This window comes from Myxocyprinus asiaticus, chromosome 29, assembly GCF_019703515.2.
Source record: "Myxocyprinus asiaticus isolate MX2 ecotype Aquarium Trade chromosome 29, UBuf_Myxa_2, whole genome shotgun sequence".
In the NCBI taxonomy this organism is placed as follows: domain Eukaryota; kingdom Metazoa; phylum Chordata; class Actinopteri; order Cypriniformes; family Catostomidae; genus Myxocyprinus; species Myxocyprinus asiaticus.
The window spans coordinates 29,948,568-29,972,457 of NC_059372.1; the positions used below are offsets into that span (position 1 = coordinate 29,948,568).

Here is a 23,890-nt window from a genome sequence, read left to right on the forward strand (position 1 = left end):
TCTGCCAAGCTTCCCAAAGTGCTTTTAAGACAAGATTTGAAAATGAGTTTGTTTTCAAAAAATTTGAAATGTAAGTTTTAAATAATAGCAGGACAAAATGGTTAACCCAATGTCCATTGAAATAACTACAAATATAATTAAAGTACCTTTCTTGATGGCTGTATGAGAGGTCGTGCCCTGTGTGGTTAAGGAGCAAGACAGGGAAGTACAGAACCGTGTGAACTCTCTTCCTTGGTTTAGGATGTGGGAAACACTTTCAGTGCTTACAGGAATAAGGTAAATGATTTAAACTTGAAATGCACATCTGGGTCATTGGAATAATAGGCTCTGTAATATGCTGTCACCACAACACTGGAACTTGATCATAGATAAGTTAAAAAAATTACATGTACAAATCCTATTAAAATTATTCACATTATTCATTGGTTTATTATTAGAACTCATTACTAGATGTTCAGTTTCCTCTCTCTGCCAGAAATAATTGCATATTTAGAACTTGACATGTTTTGACCTTTTAGAGTGAATGAAGATGTTGTTTTGCCTTTCAAGCTTTGTCAGTTAATGGATGATAGGTCTGTATGTATAGTAAAGACTGGGGAAAACTAGATTTATTTATTTGCCTGTCTTGATGATTATCGCTGTCTTTATCAAAAGAATAGGGAGTTTAATCCTGGCATCTGATAGGGGATTAAAAGGATCACCGTTTTTCCTTTAAATCCTTATAAAACTGTAAGGACCACATAGGCCAAACTGTTTCCAATCCAAGACGATCTGTGTCTCTATCTGCGGTTGTGTATACGTTTACATTATGTAATGTCTTATTCTAGTAATATTCAAACAAATATTGTCTAAATCCCTCCTTGTAGCCTTCTCTATTTCCTTGTGTGTATTTTGTTTTTTTATTATTATTTTAATTTTCAGTCATTATTTTTTTATCATTTAAAAATATTTTGATTTATTTTTTTAAGCCCATTATTTGTGTATTTATTTGCCTACACACACACACATATATATATATATATATATATATGCGCTTACAGAATTTCAATAGTAATTGGCTGGTGGTACATTAGGAGACATTGTTCTCAAAAGTGAAGTGACATTGAAGAAGTCAAAAGAATTTTGAACAACTTTTTTGCAACCTTAACACACACACACACACACACACACACACACAAAACTCTGGTTTCATGTATTGAGACTATTGCGTGAATTTGGGAGGCGGATATTGAAGCAGAATATTCATGACAGATTTCTTCTCAGTGGCGTTGGACTTGGGCTGTGACTCAAAATCTAGTGAGCTGCCTACATAGGCAGATATTTTAGGTGTCATAGCCGCAGCATTTTTAGGCGCCTGTGGACCTTTTACACCGAACGCGATTTTGTGTCCGCCTGCGTTGTTTTTCTATGTAAACACGTGCTAGACAGACGTCCAAAAGTGATGTCTAGTTAGTCAGTTAAGGAGTATTGAGACACATCCTGTAACTTCCTCTTGGACAGTAACGGAGCGCAACAGTTTAACACTCGCATCACTGTGATGGAGGAACCGGTGTAAAGCAACTACAACATTTTCTCTTGCTCAGTTAGTTATCGAGATTTTGTGAATACGGAAATATATTTTTCAATTGGACTGGCATTTAACTGGTGAGTTCGCTTAAAATATATCTTCTTATTTATTATTTTAGTAAAATATTGCCTACTGACTTTTACCCATTTCTTTGAACACGACGAATGGCAAATTTCAACCGAAGCGAACATTTTCCTTTTGTAGTAAAATTTTTCTATAGCACATTAAAATTGTCTGTCTTTGTTGACTGTCATGGTTCTACTGGTAGTTTGACGGGTGTTTAACTACAAGCTATTCCTTTATTATTAATTTGGTTGTAAAGTTATAGGAATATTCCGGGTTCAAATAAAAAATACGCTCAATCGACAGCATCTGTGGCGTAATGTTGATTGCCACAAAAAATAATTTCTACCTTTTCATTAAAAAAAGCACAAAACTGGGTTACAGTGAGGCACTTACAATGGAAGTAAATGTGGCCAATTTTAGGAGGGATTAAAGGCAGAAATGTGAAGCTTATAATTTTATAAAAGCACTTACATTAATTCTTCTGGTAAAACTTGTGTATTATTTGAGCTGTAAAGCTGTTTAAATGGTCGTTTTTACGACGGTTTTAGGGTTTACAGGGTTATGTCGTCATGGCAACAAAGTTGTAAAACTGGAAACAATTGGAGAAAAGGTTAGTTAACTATCACACTAAAATCATGTTTATGCACATATTGTTTACGTCTTGTGGCTAAACTTCTAAAACAGTGAATATTCAAATGTTTATGGATTGGCCCCCATTCACTTCCATTGTAAGTGCATCACTGTAACTCAGATTTTTTTCCTTTTTTTTTTTTTTTTAAAGGGGGGACAAGTCAAAATAAATTGTTATAGTAATCACCATTATGCCACCAATGCTGTCGACTGAGCCGGGAATATTCCATTAATCTTTTACCTAGTTCTTTCAGAATGTAGAGATCTTTTATGTGTTTATTCTCTTTCTTCACTTTTCTTTACAATTTTTCACTTGTATTCATTTCTGAACCATGTCAAGAATAGTTCCAAATCCTGTATACCTTTCATTTAGAGCTGCTACCTGTGTTTGAGGAACCCACGTCTCTTTGAAATAAAATCAGTCTTTAGGTTTAGTTACACTTGAACATACTTCCATATCTCACTAGAGTTTTGCAGAACATAATACCAGCAGTCACATTAAAATATTTTTCTTCCTCCTCACAAGGTTCTCTCTCACCATGTTAAAGGACACTTTATGGATGCAAAACATTCTTTACAGTTAAATTTCACATTTCTATTTTTTGCTGTGGTCTTGCTGAATTGTCATGTTCTCACAGTTTAGCCAGATTTCCAAAGACAGAGAGGTCAGAGAGTTCTGACAAGGTGGAACTGACATATATTTTCATCTTTGTGGTCAATTAAAGAAATTAAAGTCCCATCCTGTTCCTCTGGTAAAAATGGAGGTGGTTCCTCTGAGCTCTGGGGCTTTGTGGAACAAAACAATCTGTGAATGGGATGGGCGACTTTGTCAAAAGGCAAATCTGAAAAATTTCTACCAGGTAAGATCTGTTATCAGAACCTGAGTCAGAAGAAGGAAATGTACTAGAGATCATAGCCGACATTGAGCAGTTTGAGAGAAGAGGAGACTACACTGAGTAAAGTCTTGAAAACATGAACCTGACCTCATAAAATAGTCAATTGGTGAGGCTAAAGTTCTTTTTAAAAGCTTTCAAAATCAAAAGCAACCCAAAGTAACGCAAGAAACTGACTACGTGGACAATTTAAATGAAACAGAAAGCAGAACATGGGAGATCAGTTAGAAGTAAAGTTCTTCTTTTTGTGTTACATAAACATTTCTCAAAACTAACTGCTTCTACTGAATGAGCGAACTTCACTAAAGACAAGAGCAGGAGTTCTTGAATTACAGGTCAACGTTGAATTGAATCTGTTCGTGTTGATTAGACACTCCAATATCATAGGCAATATTTACCTCTTTCTGTTCTGGTGTGACGAGGATGAGGGCGTGGCCTGGCCGTGAGGGTGCACGGCCGGCGCTGAGTTAGCTGGTCAGCGGGAGAGCGAGATAAAGGGGAGCCGGAGACGCCAGTTCGAGGGAGAGTGAGAGACACACGCAGCCACTGTGTCGTTGTTTAATATTAAAGTTCATTTCAGTCATTAAAATTTACGTTGACTGTTCTGCCGTTTCCCGCCTCCTCCTTGCCCATCCTTTACCTTTTCCATCTGGTTATCTTCAGGACAAACAGACCGCTCATTTATGTCAAAACTTGTGTTTTGGTTGTGCTTTTGTGTGGGGATCATGTGTGTCCCGATAAAGAGCACATGAGTAAATCATCAAACACCAAAGGAAGCATTCACCTACATTATAGCATAACAGCACGTGAGCTGCTGTGAGACATGAATTTGACTCAAATGGCTAGATTAGAGTCCTTCATTCTCTTCTTAAAGTTGTTGATTGCTGCAGAGAGGCTAAAAGAACTCAGAAATATTCTGTTTCTGTCCTTTATCTCATTAAAATTTGGAATATATATATATATATATATATATATATATATATATATATATATATATATATATATACCTGCTATTGGTTACCAAGTAAGTTTGGATATTTTAGTGATAAAGGCAGTTCTGTGTTTTTTGGGAAGTGAAATTTCTGCATCTTCATGTTCTGTTACTCAGAAAAGTGTTAGGGTGTTTGGGCTAGCTGATTTGAATCAGCTTTGAACATTAGGCTTTAACCAAGCACAGTTTCCACTGAGCAGCTTCCGCATGTGCATAAGCTAGTTAATGTCAAAACCACAGGCGAATGAGAAACTAAACTGCATCCTACCAACGTGGGAGTCAGAGCAACAAACCGGTTATTTCTACGTTAGCTACTATTATCGGTAAAGTCCATTTGAGTCTGGCTCGTTCGAATCGGCTGTTTTGGATCCTGCAAAATTGTCTTCAGCCCTGAATGGAAATACTTATCTGAGGTGTCATCTTAACATTTATTGTTTTGATTATTAGGTTCAACTTGCTTGTACTGTACAAAAATGCTTTTAATAAAATTTGAGTCTTATGAATTTTTGAATTATGTTTTATAGATCACTTTGATGTTTATGTTAATAATTTTTTTAGATCAAGAACTGTTTATGATGAATATGAAACCACCCACTTTAAATAAAATGTTCCCACCATAATCTGCACAATACACATCAGTGTGAGAAATTAACCAAGGCTAAGGGGAAAAGTGCCACTGAAAGAAACAAAATTGCCCCCGATATTTAAAATGTGATGGCTAAAATGCCCCTACGGTGAATTTGTAAGTTTTTTTTTTAAATCTGTTATATAGCATTTATTCAACATTTGGAGCTAATATGAGGTCAGTCACTTCGATGAAAAAAAAAAAATCTAAAATCAACCTTGCAAACACTTAAAATGACTCTAAAACTGCATAAACTACCATGACATTAGACAAAGCATTTATTGTGCTTCATTAATTATAACTACTTGTGCATTTTATGTTATATGTTATGTTATGTTAGATGTTATAGTTAACTTAATTTGACAAAATCTACAGCAAATTGTGTGCTTTTATAAAGTTAGAAAATAAACATTTCTTGTACACATTGTATACTGGATTTGAAGCAACAGTCATGGCATTGTTAAAGGGAACTCAGAGCAACCCTTGTTTTGCATATTATTTTCTATTTTGGAAGGGATGTACAGTTTCTAAATGTACAAGGACAACCTGCATTATCTGTAAAGTAATCAGTGTCCTCTTTGGTGACCTCTTCAGGCTTCACTATGGGCTGTGTGGGGACAAAGCCAGAGCAGGATCCTCTTGGCAAGTCGATGGGCAACGATGATAGTCGCAACACGACACCACATTATGTGAAAGACCCCACGACAGGGACCAAAGCTGTAAGTAGAAGCGTTATCGGGTTTATTCTGGGTTTCCAATGCGAACTGAACTGGGCTGCGTTTCCTAAAAGCATCGCAAGCTTAAGTTGATCGTAGAGACCACTGGCACCAATGGTTTCTATGATCTGCTTAGGCTTATGATGCTTTTGGGAAACGCTGCCCTGATCAAGAGCGCTGTGGAAAATTTTTTTTCAGGGTTATTCCTGTTCTTAATCATCAGAATCGATACCTTGTTTTAGCACATTTTGTGTAATAGTATACAGTACTTCTGCTTTCTAAGAGACTGAGTTGTGAACGCCATCTTGAAAACCGGACAACAACTGAGTGCACCAACACAATACCGCTGGATTGCCAAGATATTTGTAATTTCTACTTCTGATTGCAAACACATGCCTAACTACCCTATTTTTTCTTGACATGTCCCTAAGGTTATGCTGTCCATTTGTAGGCCAAACCGGATGGCTAATTTGCCAGGGATTTTTTTTTTTTAATATTGGTTTTTCATTTATGAATAAATTAAATTAACATCTGCTGTTAACATAATTTGAAAAGACTTTTTTTTTTTTTTTTTTTTTTTGCACAACAGAAATCAGACAGTCGTAACTCAAACTGACTTTAAAAAACAGTATGTGTGCTTTAAAAATTAATGCTGCTAACAAGTTGCTACCTAAGGACTAAAACAGATGTCTGATTCGTCAAGAACATAAACTCCTTGTGGTAGTTGTAGTCCTTATTGCAACTTAATAGCAAATTATATATTAAAAGCACACAACAGCTTAAAAATCACATTTGAGAATGTGAAAGTCTCTACAAACAGAACAGCTCTGTTTGTTTCATTAGTAAATGCTCTTTGCATATTTACATGTGCACCGTTTCTGCACTTGGTTTATAGCTACTTCTATATGATTTACATATCATTGACCATGAATAGAGTTTGAAATGTAATTTTAAACTGATATCCTCTTATTTTTCTGCTCAGAAAAGAGAAGTGAGATGTCTGATACATAAAAACTACATAAAAGCACTGGTCTTAAATTCTGCACCTTTTTTTAATTGCAGAACAGAAGCAACTCCAACCTGGCTAATTTTGGCACAGACAGTGAGTGACCTTTAAAGTAAAGTACATTTACAAAATCCTCTCTTTTATTAGCACGTTAAGTATGAGTAGAAATCACTTACAGGATGTTGTATTATTGTAAAATACAAAAGTTCTTGATTTAAAAACATGCAGTCACAATCACCAAAACTATTGACCTTTTTGTATAACACATATCGATTTGGTTTGGAACATGTAGGTCGAAATGTAACTTCTCATGAGGTTTAGTGGAGTTGCTTATTGTAAACTCTGTTTGCCACATTTATTTTTAATTAACCTCAAAAAGTGCTGCAGCTTAAACATAAATAACAGAAGATCAGACCTTACAGACGAATATGTAATTTCTGCGCCACTAACGGCACCAAACGGAATTGCAAAAATAAAGACAAACAAGCTTCCTGAACACTCCCCCAATCTGATAGGGAATAGATCCACTTCAAACTTACACTATTGGTTGATGTCAGGCTGGTTTGGAAGGCAAAGAATTTGAGCAATCCTTTCACAGTGCCACAAAGCAACAATGTTTACACTTTTCTAGGGAATCAATGAATGGTTCACTTACAGTTGTTTCAGCAAATTTAGCAGTGATTGGACAAAGTATTTTTAACTAGAGCTGTCAAAGATAACATGTTAACGCATGTGATTAATAAATAAAGTTTTACACCTAATTTTTTCTAAATCACGATTAACACATTTAGTATTAAGCATAAACACTTGTCGGTGTACGTTTGAACATTTACGATGTGTCCACCTGGAGTCATTACACTGATGTACACTTCACAACATACACACAACAGCATCAGTGGTCAAGTGATGGGGAAAGGACCTCTTAACGCTATTTGTTGTACAAAACAACCACAGATGGGACTTGTGACAGAAATAAAGTAATTTGCAGCCTCAGTAATGCAATTTAATTACTGTGTAACATACTCTGTAATTAAGTACTCTTAAATGTAATTTAATTACCACAAAACACTTCAAGCCTTAATTTTCAGAAAAATGCAGACCGAGATGTTGTTTGCGAGCACTTTTCATGTGGAGTTCAAAGCGGCATTGACGCCCTGCCGCGAATCGTGAATGTGGCTTTCAGGATTAATGTAGCAAATGGGATAGTCACAGTCTGTGGAGGATGAGAGTATAGGAGATTTAATTCACATTGCAACGAATATGCAACATACGGTTGCATAGTTCTTTCAATTAGTACACCTCCCACTTAGACTTTGCGAAACATTTAGTGTTACTTGAATTGGTGCTATTTTAGTACTAAATATACTTTTGATAGGAATCAAAAGTATATTTAGAGGGAAATTTCAACACTTTCAAAATCTGCGATTAATCGCAATTAACTATGAATCATTATACGATTAATTGCAATTAAACATTTTAATTGACTGACAGCACTAATTTTAACATAAAACTACACATTTCCCCTTTAAATACATCTATAGAAAAGATACATCCCACCCAGTTTTACCCTAGGAACTATTCTAGTCTTACTGCTTGCTTGTTTGTAGGTTGGTACTGGCAGAGAGCATGTGTAGTTTTATTATTAACACTAATGTGTTTCATACTCAGTATTTTTGTGAATGTGTGATCGCAGCTGTCATAACATTCTATTTGAGAGCCTCTCTGTTGCCCTTAGGTTCAGATAAAATTGCCATAGCTCTGTATGATTATGAAGCTATGCATGAAGGTGATTTGGGCTTTAAGAAGGGAGACAGACTCAAAATCCTGCAAGAGTAAGTAGGATTGATTGATTGATTAATTAATTGATTGATTGATTGATTGATTGATTGATTTAATTATTGATTGATTGACTGATTGATTAGGTCAGGTGAGTGGTGGAAAGCAGCGTCTCTCAGCAGTGGTCAGGAGGGCTTTATCCCCAGTAACTACGTTGCCAAAGATACTCTGGAAACTGAAGAGTGAGTAAATGCTCCAGTTTATATTGTGTACATTGATTGATGTGTGTAACTGTTGTGTAATTTGGACTCTTTTTAAAGCAAACTAAATAATACTAAATAATCTCAATACATTTTCTCAATAATTACACAAATTGTAGACTGTTTTTGTCAAGCTCAACCATTCAACCATTACCCAGGTTACCCAAAATATCGTAAGAAAAAAATGATCAAACAACACTATAGAAATTAAAAGATGTTCAAAGGCAATATTGAAAGCATGGCATACATCTTTATTTCAATTATTGGTTCATAAATACTAACTGAAATGTCAAAGAACATGTTTCTAAGGAATATGGAACACATGCAGCTACTGTATAAAAATGACAAATGTTCACACTAAAGAAGTCAACATTAGCAAAGGTTTAATCTGTTTTTATGTGAATGCCTGTGTTTTTAGTTGGTTTTTTAAAGGTGTCAGCAGAAAGGATGCAGAGAGACAGCTGCTGGCCTCTGGAAACAAAATAGGATCCTTTATGATCCGAGACAGTGAGACCACCCAGGGTATGTTACAATCTTACACTGAATAGCATTGATAGAACTGAACAGACAGGATCCCATATATAGCCACATTTCAAAACTGTTTGTATACTAAGAGTTTAATCATTAACAGCATTAACAGTTTTTTGTTCTCATATCAGTTATCAGAAACATTTTTAATTTAGCTGCAGATCTACTTGACCTTTATCTGCTCTTTAAGACATCATCTGTAACCCCTCCTCTTAGGAAGCTACTCCCTGTCTGTCAGAGACAGTGACCCACAAGCAAGAGATACCGTGAAGCATTATAAGATCCGTACGCTGGATAATGGTGGTTTCTATATCTCTCCTCGTATCACATTTAGCACCCTGCAGGATCTCGTCAGCCACTACAAGAGTAAGAGACACAATGTTTGTATGGCTATCTAAATGATGACAACATAAACTTCTACTGTTTTTATATAAAGATAATTATAATTACTATAGATTAACCCAAACCATAACCCTACATATAAGAACTTTTTCGTGACATTTTCTTATAAAAATACTAAAGAAAAACATCTGTCTGATAGCGTATTGTGTCTTTGTCTCTATAGAGCAGAGTGATGGGCTGTGTCAGGCTCTTACAATTCCCTGTCTGAGTCCCAAACCACAGAAACCTTGGGAGAAAGATGCCTGGGAGATCCCACGTGAGTCCCTCAAACTGGATAAACGCCTGGGTGCAGGCCAGTTTGGAGAGGTCTGGATGGGTAAGACACACTGGTTTTTCTTTCTAATATGTATGTTCTAATATGCATCTCCTTTACACTCTCAAATATAACGGTTCTTCGATGGTTCTTTGTGGCACCTTATGTTCAGCAAAGAAAATGTCCTTATAAAGAACCTTTTTATGTGTAGGGTTCTTAAATTGGGGGTATGGTCCTTTGGAGATTAAAAAAGTTCTTGATGTTACATTATAGGTTTTTTTTAGTCTACGTCCACATTAATCTGGTTACATTTAAAAACAGCATTTTCGTTTTCTAAACGCTCTCCGTCCACACTGCCGTTTTCAAGGATTTTCCAAATGTTGCTCGTCCACACTGAAACTCTACGAAAACTCTTAAATCCCTTTACTGCGCATGCAAAAAAAAAATTGCCATTCCATGTTCGTCTGAAATGCAATTGTCCTTGTGTTCTGTCACCGAACAGCAATTACTAGTAAACTTCCTTTCACCTTTCAAGGAATGCAGTGTGAAGGTTGTACAATGTAACATTTATCTTTAACAATACTATCAAAGTGGATAGCAGGCACAACAATGCCGCAAAAACACTGGCTGCCATCTTGATTGTTTTGGGTTGAATGTATCGCATGACTGTGTCACATGACAACAAATACGTCCTTGTTTTCAGATTTCTCAGCTTCCCCTGTCCACACTACAACGTGAAGATGGCGTTTTCAAATGTATCCACTTCAAAGAGCGTTTTCGAAAAGCCCCATTTTTGCTGTCAAAAATGCCATCTCATTGTGGACTGAAGGTTAAAACTTAATGAAAAAGACGCGTTTTCAAACGAAAACATATTAGTGTGGACGTGGCCTTAGATTGGTATATTGGTTTCTTGTTTCTTTAAGGAGCTATTTCTACCTGGCCTACCTGACCTAACCCTTCTTGTTGGTGCTTTAACCTAATGAATTCAGGCTGTTTCAGACATGTTTACATTGAATCAAACCAGTCAATGTAGATGTTACCACTAAAAGCAAAATTTGTAGGTTACATTTTTTTTCAGTGTACATAAGAATGCAAAGTTCTTTGTGGTTTTAGTATAAAAACTCGGAAGAGAATTACCATTTTTGCAATTTTTCCTATTGGCTTTTATAATGGCAGTTTTGGATTTATGAGTAAAATAAGGTCTGTGGTAAACATTACTTGAAGATATGTTTTGTTTTACAACATGAATTCAAATGTGAATTTTGAAGCTGTTGAAGTTTCTAGATAAGGACTATGATGGTTTTCCGTTTCATCTGGCACGTTCTCTCACATGCTTGTGGTAGTCGTAGTCCTTTCCTAGCAGCTTGTGAGCAGTAAAATAAAATAAAAAAACATGACGGCTTCAAAAATTTACGTTCGATGTATTACTGTGTGTAATTTAACGTCCAAGTATCTTCAAGTAATGCTTACCACAAACCTTATTTTACACATAAATAATAATTTTTAAAAAATCAGTGTCGTTTCTGAGCATATGGGGGCCCTCAGCGAAATCCAACTTGGAGGATCCATCTTGGATCAGATGGAAGCCTGATGAAGGTCATGTGATGGAAACGTTGCTAATAAATATTTTGATTGTGTTTTGAAAGCTATGATAGTATGCAGGATTTTTTTATTTTGTCTTTATAATAGCTCTTGTTTTACGCACACACCTACACATTTTCAGGTGTGCGAGGTTCATTGATTTTATCGAGTATATTTTAAAAATAAATGCAAAAAAAAAAAATACAAAAACGACTTTGCTTTGCAGGGACCTTTGGTGGCTCAGGGGCCCTAAGTGGTTGATTATACCACTTATAGCTAGAAACAGCCCTGAACCCCATTTTAAAAGCCCATGGAAAAGATCCAGGTGAATTAGCCTTCCGGGTTCACTTACAAATTGATGTCACAGCTGAACAGCTCCTTAGGAACCTCAAATAAGTGTATGTTAATGTCTGCCCAATCTAAATACTTTTGCCATGACTAAGAATAGTAATAAAACTCATATCTATTCGGTCCATAGCAACATACAACAAGCACACAAAAGTGGCAGTGAAGACTATGAAGCCTGGCAGTATGTCTGTAGAGGCCTTCCTCATGGAGGCTAACTTAATGAAAACCCTCCAGCATGACAAACTGGTCCGTCTCAATGCTGTGGTCACCAAGGAGGAGCCCATATACATCATTACAGAGTTCATGGAGAAAGGTCTGTTTAAGTCCAGCCACTCCCATGTGCATAGAGTGAAAATGGTTTGAGATATCTTTATTTACAATCCGTGTGTGCTTTACAGGTAGTTTACTGGATTTCCTTAAAAGCGATGAAGGAAATCGTATCCAGTTGCCCAAACTGATTGACTTTTCAGCACAGGTGAGACACTGGCCGAGTTTGGAATAGCATACTACATACTACTAAGTAGTAAAAGTAGGATGGGTAGTATCCCATTCCAAACTGAGCCTTCTTCACTAATAGAAGATCTCGTTTGTTAATATTGTTTATGTTGCACGGGCCGATTTTGCAGCCATCTTGGACTTGTACTGACACCTAGTGGTGTGGATGCAGCATTGCACAAAAGCAATAGTTTTCAGTTACGATACCATTGCAAAAATGCTTTATTTACAGTCAGCCATGATTAATTTATTTTGTGCGCAAAAGTGTCTGATAATGGGGGTTATGAAATAAAGTGAGTTTCAGCTGGTCATGTAGTCGGCCCCCATGAAACAACCTGTTCCATGTAAAATAAAACAGCTTCTCTTAAGCTACTTATATGACTGAAGTCTTCTTCTCATAAACATACTTTTAAAAGGACTATTCATTTCTTTAGGGGTACAACTATTTATGAGTGAATAATTACTGAGTGCACCTTTAGCAGAGGACTGTAATAGTATGTGCCTTCCTCCCCCATACATAGTCACGTTTTCCCTTGATGTTAAAGACAGATTTGTTCTTATAGACACTTTTAATATTCAAATGTGATAACTGACAGACAGCAATATTTTTGTATAGAGGTGTGTGTGTGTTAGTCTGTTTGAAAGGGTGGAGTCTACCATTAACATGATAATCTATCCTCTTTCTCTTTGTCACTGTTAAATCCAAGATAATATCAGTTTGTTCCCTTCATTGTACAAAGAAGTGATTCCTTAAAGGGATAGTTCACCCAAAAATGAAAATTCTCTCATCATTTACTCACTCTCATGTTGTTCCAAAACATTACTTTCTTTCTTCTGTGGAACATAAAAGGAGATGTTAGGCAGAATGACTGCCCTCAGTCACCTTTTGGCCCTGTTTACACCTGGTAATAAGATGTGTTTCGGGTGATCCCATCACAAGTGTCAGCATTAAAAACAGGTGTAAACAGGGTGCAAAACGTTTTGTGACCGGATCACAAAAACCACAAACGGAGGTAGTCAAAACACATGTAACTGCATCGTATATGAGGTGTAAATGCGAATCCGTCCTGAATGCATCCCGGACAGCAGTAAAGCACCGTCCCTCAACCACTAAAACTCGAGTTTAAACTTTGCCGGTTACAAATGGGTTTAAAAGGAAATAACCGTCCAATCTGAAAATGTGAAAAGGCGAAAAACATACACAAGCATGAAAACTTCTTCAGTGTGTCTGATATCAGCATGCATTGACACAGATGAGAAGCACGGCGCTGATTTTATTTGTGCTTTCTTTGTCTCTTATGACTTGTGGTTAATTATCATGTATTAGCACACTGACTTAGAGATTGTATGTCATAGCGATTGTATGTCGTCATGAAATCAGAGACCCTCCCCTCAAAATCCAAACATAAGTGGTCACAGGAGACGCATTTAAGCGACCACATGTAACCAGGTGTAAACAGCGATGTCTTATGTCTATTAGACACAACAATATTGTCAATCAATGTTTGATTCAAGTGAGGCTTTTTGAAAGCAATTGTGCATGGCAATGGCATTGCATAAAAGCGTGCAATACTGAGTTGGAAAGAGGAAGAGAATTGCAAATACTTAACAAGAGAGATGTGAATCTGCCCTGACCGATAAGGGGATCCACATGCTTACACATTCATTATACTGTAGCTTATCGTGCCATTGCTGACTATCAAACTCCTATTCAGTTGCAGTCAGTGAGATACAAACCCAGCATATGCACATCATTAAATACCCTAAAAGTACATGAATGAATACACGATTATTTTGCTTGTTTCTTTACTCAAGCAAACACCTTTTAATTTAGTCCTCTCTTTTCTTTCCTAATTGCAGACAGCAGAAGGCATGGCTTACATTGAGCAGAGGAACTATATTCACAGAGACCTTCGTGCTGCCAACATCCTGGTCAATAAGAGTTTAGTGTGTAAGATTGCTGACTTTGGTCTGGCCCGTATCATAGAGGACAACGAATACACTGCCAGAGAAGGTTAGTCTGATAAGCAGCCAACAAAAATGTAGACAACCAAATTTAAAGCATTCATTTTTTTAGTGGATAAGATGAAAAATTGTTGATTTCTTTTTATGGTATTGCCAACAGAGGGTGAACTGATATTGTTTTTTTAATAATCTAAGGTGCCAAGTTCCCAATAAAGTGGACTGCTCCAGAGGCCATAAACTATGGTTCCTTCACCATCAAATCAGACGTATGGTCCTTCGGCATTCTGCTGACTGAAATCATTAGTTATGGTCGCACACCATACCCAGGTAAGTGGTCACCGCAGTTTAATAATACGTTTAATCACTGTGCCGTATGACCTAAGAGCTTGTATTCAGTGTTCAAATTGAGTCCAACACCAACTCTCAAAGATATTTTTTCCACAGAGAATTAGTGTATTAACTTTAAATCTGTTTGATAGTGAGCTTGCATGAAGTGTTTGATCAATACCAGCAAAACAATGTGCATATTAACGGTGTGCATATTAATTAAAATCTAGCGACGGTTTAGTTTTAAGATAAAAGGTGATTTTATGTTAGTAATTTAGGTGTCAACAATCATACAGTTATCAAAGAAGAATTACAGAATCTTACCATTATTGTGAGGTAAAACGAGGATCCACTCAGACAGAGCCACTCAGTTACCGTCTGTAAGTTCCATCAGAAAACAGCACATGGTGCACTCGAGCGTGTTCAGAATTTTCCAAGCCCCCCCCCCCAATTCGAACACTGCTTATTATATGATTTGTCTACAAAGGTATATAAAGTCATATTTTTTATTTTCCAATGCCTTTTTGGAGTGATACATAAACATTTTGGAGAATGATCTTAAAATGTAAATTTGGGTCAAAATGACCCAGACGTCAGGGTTTTATTTCAATGGCTATATTTTGCTAATAAAATGGTCTTTTTATCTGATATTCCAAGAATGTCACTGTTAAGGTATCTCTGATCATGTTAGCTGTTTTTTCTTATTTCCTTTGCTCCTTTTAATGTTAAAGAGGTAGTTCACCAAAAAATGAAAATTCTCTCACCATTTACTCACCCTCATGCCATCCCAGGTGTGTATGATTTTCTTTTTTCTGCTGAACACAAAGATTTTTAGAAGAATATCTCAGCTCTGTTGGTCCATACAAGGCAAGTGAATGGTGGCAGATCAATATTTCAATCTTTTTTACTATAAATCTTCCATTTCACTTTCATTTTCAGAATGTGAAAGTAAAAGTGGATATTTGTAGTAAAAAAGTACTTATATATATACAGTTGCAATCGAAATTATTCAACCCCCCCAAGACAGTAAGGATTTACAAAGGTAAGCTTTCTGATGACCCAGAATTTTTAAACTTTACATCTATATCAGTTGAGTGACACATTCAAAGTCAAAGTGTAAATATATAACCTAATATTTGTAAATAGCAGGATTTTTTACAGCCAAGTCATAATTATTCAACCCCTATTGCATGTAGCTGTTTCTTAAATATGTAAGGCTACACGAGTAATTGTTTTAAAACAAAATTAAGTCATCAATCTGCAATGGCACTTATTTAAGTTTTAAAATTTAAGTTTAGCGTTGTAAGCAAAAATGTATTTCTATGCAAAAAATGCAATTAAAAATAAGTCTCAAAAGCTAATAGAGAAGATTATTTCATTACACAAGAAAGGTCTTGGCTAAAAGTACATTTCCACGGCACTTCAATTTCCAATAGACAAAGCACCATTCATACATTTTTGAAATATGGTACATCAGCAACCTTCTTGAGGTGTGGAAGAAAGCAAAACTTTACCAAGTGAAATGTTGACTTGAATATTCAAGAAGTAATTAGGAAAGACCTGTGGAGTCCTGGAAGAAAGTTTTATAGACATAAGACACTAAACTGAAAATGAGTTTTAGACCCATGGGTCAGCAGTACGTCTGGAGTAAGATGACAAGGTGATGACAAGAACGACACCATCACCACAATCAAGCATGGAGGTGGGTCAGTCCTGTTATGTTTTGTGGCTGCAGGAAACAGCTATCCTGACTATGTGACTGACACCATGGATTCTTTCAGGTATCAGGCCATTCTGGCATGAAAATTGTGATGCCTTCAGTGTGTAAACTGAAGCTCGGTGGCTTTCCATCAAGACAATAACACCAAGGATACATCCAATTTGTCCAAAATCAGGGATAGGTCGTGGAATGTCCTTAAATGGCCCTTTCAGTCCATCATTAAAATCCCATTGCAAACCTTTGTTGGGATTTCAAGGAAGCAGTGGCAGCACAGAAACCAAAGAAAGTCAATGAGCTGGAAGCTTTTGCTCATGAGAAATGTGTAAAAATTCTAAGAGAGAGGTGTCCAAAGCCTGAGAACACTTACCTGAAACATTTATTTACTGTTATTAAGGGTAAAGGATGCTCCACAAATGATTGACTTTGGGGGTTGAATATTTTTGACATGAAATTTGTGGAGAGAATTAGTTATTTATTTTAAAATTTGGGTAAACTGAACTCTTTGTTCTCAAAATCACTCAAATGTGTATAAAAACTTACTTTGACTGTTTACTGAGGTTTTAGTTGAAGTGTTTTAATTCACATCACCAGAATGTATTGCTGGTCAGGGGGGTTGAATCATTTTGATTGCAACTGTAGATGTGTTTCTCACCCATACCAATCATATCACTTCTAAAGATATGGATTTAAACACTGGAATAATTTTCTGCTGCCTTTTGATGCTTTTTGGACCTTCAAAGTTCTGGTCACCATTCACAGGCATTGTATGGACCTACAGAGCTGAGATATTCTTTTAAAAATCTTCATTAGTGTTCTGCAGAAAAAAGAAAGTCATACACATCTGGGATGGCATGAGAGTGAGAAATGATGAGAGAAGTTTTTAATTTTTGGGTGAACAAAAGGTAGTTTGTATCATTTAAAGTGAAAATTTTGAGGCAAAAATTTGAGCCCCTTAGGGGCTCTAATTTTGTGATAAAAGTAGACTGAAACATAGCAACATGAATGTCATCATGTGGGTCCTTGTACACACAGAACGTTTTAATCTGTTTTCACGTTATGTTAAGGTATGACAAACCCAGAAGTGATACGCGCTCTGGAGAGAGGTTACCGCATGCAGCGTCTCGACTCCTGCCCTCAAGAGCTCTATGACATCATGTTGGAGTGCTGGAAGAACAAGCCAGAGGATAGACCCACCTTTGAGTACCTGCAGAGTGTACTGGAGGACTTTTATACTGCCACTGAGAGCCAATATCAGCAACAGCCCTGAGACACACACACACACACACACACACACACACACACAGAGAGAGAGAGAGAGAGAGAGAGAGAGACCTTGACGTAACATATTGCGCAAATGGATTGTTCCAGGAACCCTTAAGAAATCTCGCACATAAATATCTTAAACATGCCATCTTATATTGACTTTATATATGTAGTGATATCAAATGTGTTACAGTGTGTTATTTAAATGAGTACAGTTTTTAAAGAGTACAATGCATGGCAGATTTTATTCCTGTCATGCACAGCCTTTTGTCTTACACTGTGAGTGTTGCACAACACAGGCACTGTATAAAGTTATAATTTGTATAATGCAGGGTTCCCGCGGATCCTTAAAATGTCTTAAAATGTCTTAAATTCAGTTTTCCAAAATGTAAGGTCATAAAAAGTCTTAAATATGTTAAACGATACAACAAAAGTCTTATTTATCATTTAATCATGTCTTAAATTTGGGAGCAGAATGACAGGAATCGTGATATGACCTAATGTGATTATCCAACTTCAAAAGAATATGATTTAATTAAATAAATGCCTGCGCTGCGTCCTTCAAAGTGAAAATGTGGCACTGTTGTATTTTCTCCAAGCACGCGGGGGCTTGTGAGTGTTTCCAGATGTTGCAAAGCAGTTCACAATCATTAAGCCATATCGGAAATTTATGACAAGCGATCACTAAAGATCAAATGTTGATGATGATGATATAGTGTTGATGAAATCTGACAATGTTTACTTTTAATTGTTTATATTGTAATATGTTGTAGAGCACATTTTGTTTCCCTTATCTATTTAAATGAGCAGCTGGAAGCAGTGAAGTGCAAACATTTCTAAATAAGAGTCCCCTGTGTATTTCAGGCTTTAAAGTTAAAAGTTCCACGCTATGAATAAAATATCCCCTGTATGGGGAAACGGTATTAATTTTATTTGATCAGGTCTTGACAAAAGTCTTAAAAAGTCTTACATTTGATTTGAAAAACTCTGCAGCAACACTGATATAAAAAAGATGAGATATGGTTGCCTTTACAACCTCTTTTCAGATATTGTTTTGTCAAAATTCAATGTCACAAGAACTGTATTTCATAGCTAAAGATTTGTGGTTGTGTGTATTGAAACTGTGAGCAAACATTAAGAGTATTAAAACTAAATGTAATTTGGATTGTTTGTGATCAAAATAGCAGAGATGAATTGTAAAACTTCAACCTACATTAGGTCTCAAAAATGTTATATGAGTTTAAGATGAGTCTAAGGTTGAGAAAGGTATAAATATCCCTTTTAATAAGTATGTTTAAACTTTATTTAATGAGTTCTGTGAAAAATAATGTTTCTTTGAATGAAAAAAATTATGAACATGGATGGTGAATGAGACTAACATACTGCCTAACTTCTTTTGTGATCCACAGTAAAAAAGAAAGTGATATGGGTTTGGCACAACATTAGGGTGAGTAAATGATGACAAAATTTCATTTTTGGGTGAGCTATATTTTTAAAACTGTAATGTATTGCATTTGTACGTTTGTGTTTCAGGTTTATTTGGTACTTCTATAAACCTAATGCTATTTATCCATTGATAGTTGTATTTAAGTATTTGTATGTCTTGGATTTGGTTGACATTTGGCTGGAATTTTGTGCAATAATAGTACAGAATTGTGACATTCTTTTATATTCCATTTTAATTTCCTGCCATCAGATTTTTGAGGAACCATTAACGTTATTCTAATCTGTGTAATGTGAAAATATGATTTGTGTTGATTATACAGTTGATTTTTAGAATAATTAAATATTGGCCTGTAAAAACTGCACAATGACACAAGTTGTATCTCTGTGTATATATTGTTATTAGTTCAGAAACAAATAAATCTTCTTACATTTTGAGCCTAGTGTGGAAGATAAATTGGTTTCTTTTTCAGATTTTAAAGCTGAAGTATATCTTTGTGACACCAACGCCTCGAATGGAATTGCGAAAATAAACAATGTTATCAAAACAGCTTTCTGAATATGCCCCTTGTCTGCCATTGATCAAACAAAGAGATAGTCCCAGGTCACTCAAAACAAACACAGGAATTTTATAGTACCACAGAGACACAGTGTTTATAGTTTTCAAGAAAATTAACCTATGAATGGCTTACTTATAGTTGTCTCTGCATATTAAGCTGGGTTAGAAGTATTTTAAGAATGAAAAAGTTACATTCATAGCCTACTTCAGATTTTAACATAACTTTTTTTATTAATGCATGAGCTTTCCCATTAGAGAACATAAGATTTGTATGCATGGGAACCTGCAGGATTTAATCTGAGGGTACGCACAGAAATCTGCCTAGAGGTCTGCACGGGCATTAAAATGAAACCCGTCCCATACCTGAGACCAGGGGTGTAAAGTAACGAATTACAAATACTCGCATTACTGTAATTAAGTAGTTTAAAAATGTTATACTTTTACTTGAGTACATTTTAAATGCTGTAACTGTACTTTTACTGCGCTATTTTCCCACCATCTGTGTTTGCTACTTCCCTGTCTGATTTTATTTTTATCTACCAACATGATTAGCTAAGGAGAGTCTCGTGACTCCTGTCAAATCAAATCACACGTAAAAAACCTGAATGGCATTTGTAGATCAGGCGCCAACTGTTATGGATGTGGAGGATGCCTCAAACACAGTTCAACACCTGAACATCATGGCCGCACCTGAAAGGGCTTTTCGCAGTGATAAAGGCCAATTGTATGATTGTGTCATGTGAGTTTAACTTGCTCAAGCCAGATATCAGCATTAATCCTGCCTCTAATTTGAAGAAACATATCGAGGTAAATTTCATATTTCTGTTTATTAGACTCTGTGTGTCTATAATGTAGCCTGTAAATGAGCTATATATCACTGAGATTATTGGGTTGATGTGAGAGATTAAGACGATGTTATCAATAGGGCTGGGCGATAAAACAATCTTGATGTTTATCTGAAAAAAATGTCCTCGATATTGATGTTAAAATTGAGTAATTTTCTATACTTAACCTATGTTCTACACCTAGACAAGGGGTGATCATTACATCGATTGCGATAACAAGACAACCACTCTGGTCTAGATAAAATATAAAAGATTGACTTTTTATTTCCTGACATCTGTAGCTGCGTGTTTGATTGACAGGCAGCTAATGTTTGTAGACTAATGCAGCCTAACAATCAAATACACTTTATAATTCCGCCAATGCCCATCTTGATGACGCATTAATGTAAACGCAGTCGGTTTGGTCTAAAGTGAACGTAAACAGTGGGACAAAAAGCGTATCTGCATCAAAATGTCAGACTTGAAGTGTACATGTAACCGAATAGAGCACTGTCTAGTAGGCTATGTCATATAAAGGCTATTAATCAAACAACAATAACAAGGAAACGAGAAAACCACTCACTACTTTTGGCTGAATAACTTGAGTAGCTTTAAAAATATTAATGTAATAGAATCAAACAGACATTTTTAATAATATTGTTATTTTTATTTTTTTATAATACTGACCCCTGATGTAGAGTGTGTTAATTTGTATAATAAATTACCAGGAAAGTAGAGATGATAAAATATTTTATAATTATGCTCAGCATTTATCAAGTTTTTTCTAATGCCTGACAGAAAAGTATCAACATTTATAGAGCAATACTTCAGGCAGAATATTCAGTCACAAACTTAAGAAAATTGTGCATCATGCATGAGAATGAGAACACAACTATTTCTGGGCTTAAAAGATACAAGAACTAAATTAATGTGGAACACTGTATCTCCAAAGGAGTACAATGTGTCCCCACCCCCACTTAAAGAAACAGTTCACTCAAAAATGAAAATTCTCTTATCATTTACTCACCCTCATGCCATCCCAGATGTGTTTGACTTACTTTCTTCAGCAGAACACAAATTAAGGTTTTTAGGAGAATCTTTCAGCTCTGTAGGTCCATACAATACAAGTGAATGGATGCCAAAATGTTGACACTCCAAAAAGCACATGAAGGCAACACAAAAGTAATCCATATGACTCCAGTGGATAAATCCATGACTTCAGAAGTGATATGATAGGTGTGGGTGAGAAAAAGATCAATATTTAAGTTTATTTTTGCTAGAAATTCTTCACCCTGCCCAGTAGATGGCGATATGCATGAAGAATGTGAATCACCAAAAACAAAAGAGGAAGAAAGTGAAAGTTAAAGTGGAGATTGACTGAGCAGGGAGGAGAATTTATAGTAAAAAATAACTTAAATATTGATCTGTTTCTCACCCAACCTATCACATCTCTTCTGAAGACATGAATTTAACCACTGGAGTCACATGGATTAGGCTACTTTTATGCTGATTTATGTAATTTTTGGAGCTTAAAAATGTTGGCACCCATTCACTTGCATTGTATGGACCTACAGAACTGAAATATTCTCTAAAAATCTTAATTTGTGTTCTGCTGAAGAAAGTCAGTCATACACATCCGGGATGGCATAAGGGTGACTAAATTATGAGAGAATTTTCATTTTTGTGTAAATTATTCCTTTAAAGCCCGATGTGGCCCCTGTACCAAACAACTGCTCTACCCCCTCTATTGTTTTTATTTTTTATTTTTTTTTCATTCCTTGCATTGTTTTGAACATGTTTTATGCACAACAGTAACTCTGTCGGCATTAAGGGAAATTTAGACCCTACACATAAAATGATTTTAATGTAATTGTTTTATACATTATGATATTAAAAATAACTATCATCTTTTGATTTCTGTAATCATGTCGCCCTTTTATTTTTTTAATCAGATTCATGTAGTTTACTGTATCATAGATAAGTGATGTATTTAAAAAGTTGTCAGTCACAAACACCTATAAAATACCTATTTTTTTTATTCTTTCTGGCAAACAGCCATAAAAGGGAATGTAAATTACGGTATGTGTGCTACATTTTTAAATTGCTGAATAGAGTTTTTATTATAAAGGGGCATAGATTTCGCAACTCAGTACTCAATACTCACTACTCATGAGTACTTTTAAATGAGCTACTCTTTTACTTACTTGAGTAGTTCTTAGGACAGGTACTTTTACTCTACTCATACTACATTTTTTAAGAAGTAACAGTACTTGAGTATTATTTTTCAGTACTCTTTCCACCCCTGCCTGAGACCGTGTGGCCCGACCCTACACGGCCTGCACAATACCGTCCGATTTTAACCCGATCCGAACCCGAAATCGCTTACTATCAAATTTTTTCTCCTAGTATATTCTCCTAGTATAGCTGTATTTTATGAAAGCATATAGGCAGCCTTCGTAACAATACTGAAACAGTAAACATAGCCTACACTGTTTTAATAATGCACAGCAGCCCTTCAGTACACTAGAGCAGAAGGGGAAAAAAGCATTGCCTTACCGTTTATTTAATAAAACTTCACTTGGTGCAGAACAATCTGAAATAAAATGAAACACTGCAACAGTCACCTTTATGCAGCCTGAACTTGTTCAAATTGTTAAATCTTTGCGACAACTGTGCTAAAACAATCTAGATGCAGCGCAAAGAATGAAACAGAGTACAGGTGTCTCAACATGCTTTTTTGAAAATCTGAAGTTCTTTTTAACTTGACATGGTGTTTAAACAGTGCCGGTCCTGTGCAAGACGCTGAAGAAAAGTGAGACGCAGTGCAAATGTCAAAGACATTCGTCCAGCAAGTGTTTAAACAATGGGAAAACAGAACAGACATGCACAAAAATACGTTCGGTGTGAACGTCCCCTAACTCGTCTGTTCGCGTGTGTCTGTGAGTGAAAGCGCGTGTGCGAAACAATATCAGCAGGCCTGTTTATTTTTTCATTAATTACAAACCTGAACCCGATCCTAAACCTGTCGTGTTCTCGGGTCGGGTTGCAGACCTCTAAATCTGCCTAACAAACCTTATATGTAGGGGCGTCCGGGGGCATGCTCCCCCATGAGATTTTTCTTTTATTTTTTTGGCCAAAAAAACAACACCAAAGCATTCAATTCTGGTGACTTTGAAATAAGCATTTATTTATTTTCTTGAGTATGAATAGCATTCATGTAACTACTGGCTAAAGCATTTCTTCCAGTAACCGTTCAGACAGACGTGTTATCGTGCTAAAAAAAGCAAAACGCACTACATCGAATAGAGCAGAACGCAGGTGTCTCGAGACAAGTTTTTATCAGTTTAAGAAGTTACTTTTAACTTGACATGGCATCTAAAAATGCAGCGCTCCCATGAGAGATGCTAAAAACACAGTGAAACGTGACGCAGCTGTCAAAAGACATCCGCAGTGGTTCTCAAATTTATTTGGTCACGTCCCACTTTGAAACAAAAAAAAGGCTAAATAGCTGCCCCATTTCTTATTAAATAAATCTATGTTGCCAAGCCTTCTATATGACATTGCTTCAAATGCGCTACTGCCCATCTCTGTGTGCCACTCTTGAAACGAGGGCGCTCCAGTCGACTTCCATCCCCTAAGTATGATCTGTCTG

At 36.1% G+C, this 23,890-nt stretch overlaps 1 protein-coding gene across 3 annotated transcripts; it reads left to right on the forward strand.

The window, feature by feature from the left end:
- The first annotated feature begins 1,290 nt into the window (after window positions 1-1,290).
- On the forward strand, window positions 1,291-19,293 carry LOC127420385 (tyrosine-protein kinase HCK-like). Of its 3 annotated transcripts, XM_051662648.1 has the most exons (14): window positions 1,291-1,644; window positions 5,367-5,491; window positions 6,551-6,590; window positions 8,230-8,326; window positions 8,417-8,512; window positions 8,949-9,052; window positions 9,275-9,424; window positions 9,624-9,776; window positions 11,773-11,955; window positions 12,041-12,117; window positions 13,998-14,151; window positions 14,298-14,429; window positions 17,214-17,427; window positions 17,458-19,293. In XM_051662648.1, exons 2-13 carry the CDS (start codon window positions 5,375-5,377, stop codon window positions 17,414-17,416), a joined length of 1,506 nt encoding a protein of 501 aa, XP_051518608.1. In that variant the 5' UTR covers window positions 1,291-1,644; window positions 5,367-5,374; the 3' UTR covers window positions 17,417-17,427; window positions 17,458-19,293. The 3 variants fall into 3 exon arrangements, with proteins under 3 accessions (XP_051518608.1, XP_051518607.1, XP_051518609.1); XM_051662647.1 differs by having other exon boundaries at window positions 17,214-19,293; XM_051662649.1 differs by lacking the exon at window positions 1,291-1,644 and having other exon boundaries at window positions 5,412-5,491; window positions 6,551-6,606; window positions 17,214-19,293.
- The last annotated feature ends 4,597 nt before the right edge of the window (window positions 19,294-23,890 follow it).